Raw genomic sequence first — 7048 nt, 5'->3', positions numbered from 1 at the left:
GAGGCGCCGGCGGCCACGCCGCGGAGGGCGCGGAGCGAGGGCGCCGGGCGAGGGGGCGCGCGCGTGGAGGCGGCGCCGGAGGCCGCCTGCGGGCAGCGGGGCGAGCGCAGCAGACCGCCTAGCGCATCCCTCGAGCCTCCGCGCGCCCGCGGCAGCCGGCGGCGGCGGGCCTGGGAGCTGGCGCGGCCATGGCGACCGGCACTCAGCAGAAGGAGAACACGCTGCTTCACCTCTTCGCCGGCGGGTGAGCGTCCCGGCGCGCCCCCCCGCCCCCATCCCCGTCCGCGGCGCCGCCCCGCGCCCTCGGGCCGCCCCGGCCGGTTACCGGCCCTCCTCGGGCCGAAGCGCGGGCTCCCGGAGGAGGGAGTCCCGGCGGTGGGGAGGCCCGGGGGGCGCGGCCTCTCGCCCCCTCCCGACCGCATCCTCCGAGCGTGGTTTCACCCCGCCCTGCTGCGCTCCCACGCCCCTCCGCCTCCCGCGGCGTCTCTAGCTTTTTTCCTTTTAAACAATTAGTGGTTGATGTGACGAGTGTCACTTAGGGGCGGTCCTGCCTGGCCACTGTGGCTCGGCTGCCCAGGCCACACTGCACTTGCTCTGTCTCTGCCTGGGTCCTCCAGGGCCTTTTCCCGAAAGCTCGGCCCTTCAGAGCCCCGGGCGGGCTTGCTGATGTTGGGGTCGGCCTGGGACTTCCTCGGAGGCAGTGCAGGGACAAGTTCAGACGGTCCAGAGGGCTGCAGGTGTTGGACATCAGCAGGGGCCTGGAAAGTGCTGGCGAGCCGTAATGCTGGCCAGCAACCTGTGGGAGGGCTCACGAGGGACCTCGGGAGAAAGTGAGGTCGGGAAGATGTGTTGAAATGCTTCTCATCTGCTGGTGGACGCGTCCAACGTCGGAGACAACGTAATTTTAAGGGGTGCCCTGTTTTGAGAGCTGCGTTAGTTTGGATATCATGCACCTGATTCTTTCAGAGGCGGCAACGCGTTTTTAGAGAGCTTGGACTGTAGGGGTGTTCGGAAGGGAGCTGATTTGTTGTTGTTGTTCAGAAAACAGACGTTAAAATGGTTTAGAGTATTAGTAATTTTTTTTTAATACAGCCGGTGGCTTTGGGTCCTTTTGGAGTCTTCCAGATGTTTGGAGTCTTGTTAGAGGACCTCACAGGCCTGGCACAGCAATTTTTAGGTGTAGGACATTCTGCGTAAAATAGAATTTATTATGCATTATCGTCTTGACTTGAGTATTTTAGTTGCAGCTTGGACTGCTACCTAGATGCATTCCTTATGACAAACGAGTAGTGGTTGAGAACTTTGAGGAAATAACTATGATGAAGTGTTTCTGAGCTCTTTGTACTTATCACTGTAGGTGATCAGCGAGTTACTCTGTTCTCACAACCAAGAGTTTTTGGTGGTTCTTCACCGACAGGGAGGATTTCTCATTCATCTCTTCCCTTCATCTCCCCATGGCCTTTCCTGAGAAGAAGACAAGGGGGGAGCATTCCTGAATTAAGACACTCTATTAATTCATCTTTCTTGGGAATTTTAAACAAGTTGGCCGTATTATTAAAGTCATTTCTCAAGCCAAGAAGAATAATTTTTTAAAATCATTTTGGGGCCAGCCAGGTGGCGCAGCAGTTAAGTGCGCACATTCTGCTTCTGCGGCCCGGGGTTCACCGGTTCGGATCCCGGGTGCGGACATGGCACCGCTTGGCATGCCAATGCTGTGGCAGGCGTCCCACATGTAAAGTAGAGGAAGATAGGCATGCATGGATGTTAGCTCAGGGCCAGTCTTAGCAAAAAGAAGAGGATTGGCACCAGATGTTAGCTCAGGGTTGATCTTCCTCAAAAATAAATAAAATGATGTTGTACTCAGTGATTTTGCTTTATTGTTTTTAGTGAGATGGTCTTTTAAAAAATTCTTTGTATCCCAAACTGGGAGAGTTACACGGCCTGGAGAGCCTTTGTGAGGCTTACTACTAATGCATTGCCCTGTCTTGGTGAATCTCCCTAGCGCCCTTCACAGTGCCCTCTGGCTGCCGATTCTCCTAGAGCACTGCAGTAGCCAGCACCGCTTGCCTGGGCTGATTGAAAAGTAGGGAGTTTATTAGGGTAGTGCCTGAGGCCATTGCACTTAACAGCTTTCCATTCCTTCATTAGCAGCAATTAAGGATTACTTGCAGATATTCAAGCAAGAAAATAAATCTTTGAAAAGGATGCTTTCAGAGTAACTAATTGGATTTGGATTTGGATTCATTCCCACTAGCCTACAATATGTTACTTCCATTTCTTTTTAAGGAAGAACGTTAAAGGAGCTAAGTATTGAAAGGGTCTATCATGCAGTTAATGTTAGTCAACCTAGTGGTCCCACCTGGTCAGGTTGTTGCTGCTTTGCTCTAAGTGAAGAGTTTCCACAGTTGTCAAGCTGGCATCTTTCCAAAGAACTAAATTCACTTCTTTTGAAAAGAAGTCAGAGGGGCCAGCCCGCTGGCCGAGTGGTTAGGTTAATTTTAAAATATGCTCATAGTCTTTAAGTTGCTTTCTTCTTAGTAATAAGCTGAGTTTTAATGGCAGCATAGTCGTGAGTTCTCCGAGTGTACCCTTAGGCGGTCCTTACCGTTGAGCGGTTACAACAAAGAGGCAAAGGCAGTTTGCAAGCCCAGTGGTTGAGTTCAGTGAGGATGTTAGAGTAATTTCCGACAGGGCTGCCTAACTTATTCTGCTGACAGAATTTCTTTCTGATCTCTCACTGCTGACTTTTTGCCATTATAAATAACTGGACGTCCTTAAGTGTCCATGTGTGGTGGTCTGATTATTTCCTTTGTATAAACTATCAGAACTACAATTGCTGAGTCAAAATACACTTTTAAGGCTTTTGATACCTGCGCAGCACATTCACAGGCCGCCTCAGGGCAGCTTACTTCTGCCTGAGCGAACCTCATTCCTTTGTTGATTTTTAGTGTCTGTAGGGATCCTCCTGTTTGCTGCTTTCTTTCCTCCTATCCCAAAATCTGGGTGGTGCTGTCAAAACAAAAAATGTACTCAAGCAAATTTTATTGTTACTACATAATAAAACCTATCTTTCCTTTTCTACCGTTTAAACTGTCCCATCGAGAGAAAAGCTGAAATCCTCTGAGGTGGCCCTTCTGTGTCTAGGCTTTATGTCTGTTGAGAAAAATCCCTTAACTTCTCAAATGACTTGGGGGTTCTGGTTGTCCGTGTAGTGTTCGTGGTGTCCATCAGCTGCTGAACAAGCGGTAATGTAGCAGGTGGCGATTTAGGAGATGGACTCAGCACCTGAAATAGCTGGGCTAAGCTGTCATCCTCTTTAGAGGTGAGTGGCCTGGATTATATGCTTTAGGTCCTATTTTTATGGCATGATTTTTTCTTTTGTCATCAAATATATAGCCTTTAAAATGTGTTTTTGATGAGAATATGGTATATCTTTAAGGTTTTAAAGTATGTGAGCCAAGATATTTTCAAAATTCAGTATTTCCTTTCTGTTATGGACAGTGTCACCAGGTGTACGCCTGTACAGACCTTGTCCTTGCAGGTGCAGTCTGCATCTGCTAATGGTTCTTTTGAAGCGTTAGGCACATGTTAATGATTTTGCCAGGGGAACAGTGCAGAAGAAGATGCAAGCATATTTGAAATGCTTAAATTTTGATAAGAGAAATACAGTGTGCACATAGTATCTTATACAAGGCTTATATAAATATACTGCTAAGAATATGAATTGACTTTGGTTTCATCCAGTGTATTTCATATATGTGACATGTGGTGTTTGGATGAAAGGTTCTCACTAGAATTTAAGCTTAATGAGGGTAGCAGCCGTGTCTGCTTTCTTCACTGGTACATCTCCAGTACCGTACCAGGCACGTTACAGATGCCTAGTCAATACTTGCTTAACGATTGACTCAGTGCATGAAAGGTATTTTGGAGATGTAGATTGATGTGGCCTGTTAAATTTTCCAAATAAAGAGAAGCAGTACTTTGATTATTTCTGAATTATGAATGTAGTTCTGTATTAAGATTTGGTGAAACTGTATTGGTATAAGGTAATATTATTTTGGATTTGTGTGTTTGTGAAAGATACTGGTTCTCTTCAGGTTCAGAAAGTACTATAGAGTTTTTTATTCATTCAGGGTGCTGTTTTAAATTTTCTTTCCAACTGAGAGAGACTACAGGAAATAGCATCTAAAGGATAATCAGCTGGATCAAAAACTATGCATTTTGCCTCCACTGAGTGAATACAGAATTTGCATAATCAAAATCTTTCAAACCTTATGCCAGGAATTCAGATAAAACATTCCAGAAAAGTATAGCACTTAAAAAGAGGCAGTAGTGTTTTTCAAATAGTGACTATAGGGGTAGCAGATGAAAAGGAGAAATTACCAAAAGCCCCAAAGATTAGGATTCCGGCCTGTCTGGCAGTGTCATTTGTTGGTGGGGTCCATATTGTAGGTAATATATAAGCTATGCATCCAAGAACCAGTTTACTATCAACTGGGTAGCAATTATAGTAAAGAGCACATCAGTCTTGGCTTTAGTGCCTAAAATGAGTGAGTGTATGTATAGAAAACAGAGATTCATGTTGAAAACATCTAGTTTTAAAAGTGATGCTTGTTCCTTGAAACTCAGAGTTAAAAGGTGAAAATTTGTGTGCATAATTTAAAATTTTTATGTCTCTGATCGCATAAAGATAGTAGAAAAAAACCTGGTGTATGTATTGTGGTAGTAATAGTCCAGCTTTTCTGTGCTGTAAACTGGAGGAGGGGAGCCTAATCCATAGGGGAAAATCAAGCAAGGCCTCTGTGGGTAAGGAGATAAATGGTAAATGTATCTTCATGCAGAAGCAGCAGACTGCAGTTCTGGGCAGGAGGGATGAGAAGGTAGAGGATGGGGGAGGGGACTGTGTATAGAAAAAGAAACAAGTAGTAAAAGAGGGAAAAGGCACAGAAAAATCCAAGTAATAGATTTGTTAGAAAATTGGGCAAATAGCTTTCAGAGAATAAGTCTCTCGTGACTGCTCTTAGACATGTAGTTTAACCCTGCTCGTAGCCGTTCTCCTACTCTGTTCAGACCCTTCGGATGGTTTCGCTGAATGGAATATCCCACAGAGAGTTATCTCTGGACTTTGGCATCAGTGGCTAGTACTACCTTGGCAACAAAATTAAATTAATATCCAGCGAGTTTCCTCATCGCTGTTAGAAACCTAGCCTCCCAGAAATACCAGTCCTAACTGCTTTTTGGAAGGTTATTGACAATGGTAAAACCCTTTAAGTGCTTTCTTGAAAAGCTTGAGTGTAAATTTCTTTTTATTGACTAGGCTCAAGTTCACTTCCAGTTGGCTTGATTATTGGCACATACACCTGAATTCTAGAGCAAGCCTAGGCTTAGGTGAGGGTTTATCTAAATAGCTTAACAGTGTCATTATGACACACCCCGCCCACCCCCTCCCCATGACTGTTCTGCCTTCCAGAAATATCTGCTCGATTCCAAGGTTGGTTCCTGCGTGGACACAAAATGGCTTCCAGCAGCTCTCAGTGTTTTCTCCACGTTGAACAAGTCTTGAGCTTAACTCTGACTGGACCAACTTGGACATTCACCCACCTCTAAACCAGTCATTGCCCCCAGGGGAATTATGTTGCTCATCTTGGGCTGAATCCTGTGCCCATCTCTGAACAGGTGGTCTGGCAATGTGGATGGTATTACGTTGATTGAGTCAGGGCTGAAACTAAAAATGGGTTCGATCCTATCCAAACTGTATGGTTTAAGAAACTGGAGATTTTGTCAGAGCAGAGGAAGAGGGGAAGGGATGCTGGGGAGGCAACCACCAATGCCCTCCACATTTGTTGTGCTGCTTTCAAATATATTGTCCATTTTATTGGTCTAGAGCAGAGTTTCTCAACCTTGGCCAGATAATTGTTTATTTACGGGGCAGGGCTGTCCTGTGCATTGTAGGATCTTTAGCAGCATCTCTGGGCTGTACCCACTAGATGCTAGTACCCCCTCCCCCAGTTTCAACAACCAAAAATGTCTCCAGACATTGCCAAATGTCATGGGGTGGGGGGTGGGGGGGAGGACATTGCCCTGGTTGAGAACCATTGTGGTAGAATAGTGGCCTTCAAACTTTGATCACACAGCCCTATGATTAAAATGTTTGTGCTTGGGGCTAGCCTGGTGGTGCAGCGGTTAAGTTCACGTGTTCCGCTTTGGCGGCCCCAGGTTCGCCGGTTCGAATCCCTGGTGCAGACATGGCACTGCTTGTCATACCATGCTGTGGCAGGCGTCCCACATATGAAGTAGAGAAAGATGGGCATGGATGTTAGCTCAGGGCCAGTATTCCTCAGCAAAAAGTGGAGGATTGGTGGCAGATGTTAGCTCAGGGCTAATCTTCCTCAAAAAAATAAATAAATAAATAAAATTAATTAAATTAAATAAAATATTTGTGCATATCTACATGTCTGTTTATTACCCTATTAATTTTATACATGTTATAAAGCATGTACACAAAATAGAAATTAAATGGTGAAGATTATAAATATAAAATGAAATTTTATTTCCTTCTGTAATATCCAGTATAGGTAATGATTTAAAATGTCCTTTGGCCATTTTTCATCTAAGATTTTTTTTCCTAGTAGGTAAGGAGGGGCTTACCTACTGAGCAGTAACTTCCTACCATTGTTTGCAGTGTTGTCCTATTTTTCAGTTGTTTCCTGTGACACCGTGAGACAGCATCATCCCAGTCTTGTAGGAGGGGCACCTGAGCCTTAGAGGGCCTTGGTTGGTGCCCTGTAAGTGGTCCCAAAGGTCAGGGCCTTTTCACCACCACCGCCCACTCCTGCCATGGGCACAGTGTACAACATATAGAAAAGTGCCTGTGGTAGTGGGTGTGGCTTGCCACCCTCAAAGAGGTCACCGCCTTGCTGTCAGTAGGACACGTGCTTTGTTAGGCTGGCACACCACCTTTCGGATCATTGGATCAGTGGCATAGATTTGGAGGACAGTTGGCCAAAGTAGGAGTGCATCTGACTTGGGGTCAAAGCAAAAGTGGTTG

At 45.8% G+C, this 7048-nt stretch overlaps 1 protein-coding gene across 5 annotated transcripts in view; it reads left to right on the top strand.

Annotated features, from left to right (window-relative positions):
• The first annotated feature begins 6 nt into the window (after positions 1-6).
• Positions 7-7048, top strand: part of SLC25A33 (solute carrier family 25 member 33) — a 33069-nt gene continuing 26027 nt past the window's right edge. For 3 of the 5 annotated variants that reach the window (XM_046660668.1, XM_046660667.1, XM_046660669.1), the window contains exon 1: positions 7-244. In XM_046660668.1, coding sequence (XP_046516624.1) covers positions 189-244 — 56 coding nt within the window. In that variant the 5' untranslated portion in view covers positions 7-188. Of the gene's footprint in view, positions 245-564; positions 899-3212; positions 3323-7048 lie in introns of those variants that run through there. The other 2 variants (XM_046660670.1, XM_046660671.1) reach the window with 2 other exon arrangements.

This window comes from Equus quagga, chromosome 5 (genome assembly GCF_021613505.1).
Source record: "Equus quagga isolate Etosha38 chromosome 5, UCLA_HA_Equagga_1.0, whole genome shotgun sequence".
Lineage (NCBI taxonomy): Eukaryota > Metazoa > Chordata > Mammalia > Perissodactyla > Equidae > Equus > Equus quagga.
Note: the sequence above shows the minus strand (reverse complement) of the source record. Positions and strands in the feature narration are given on the sequence as shown.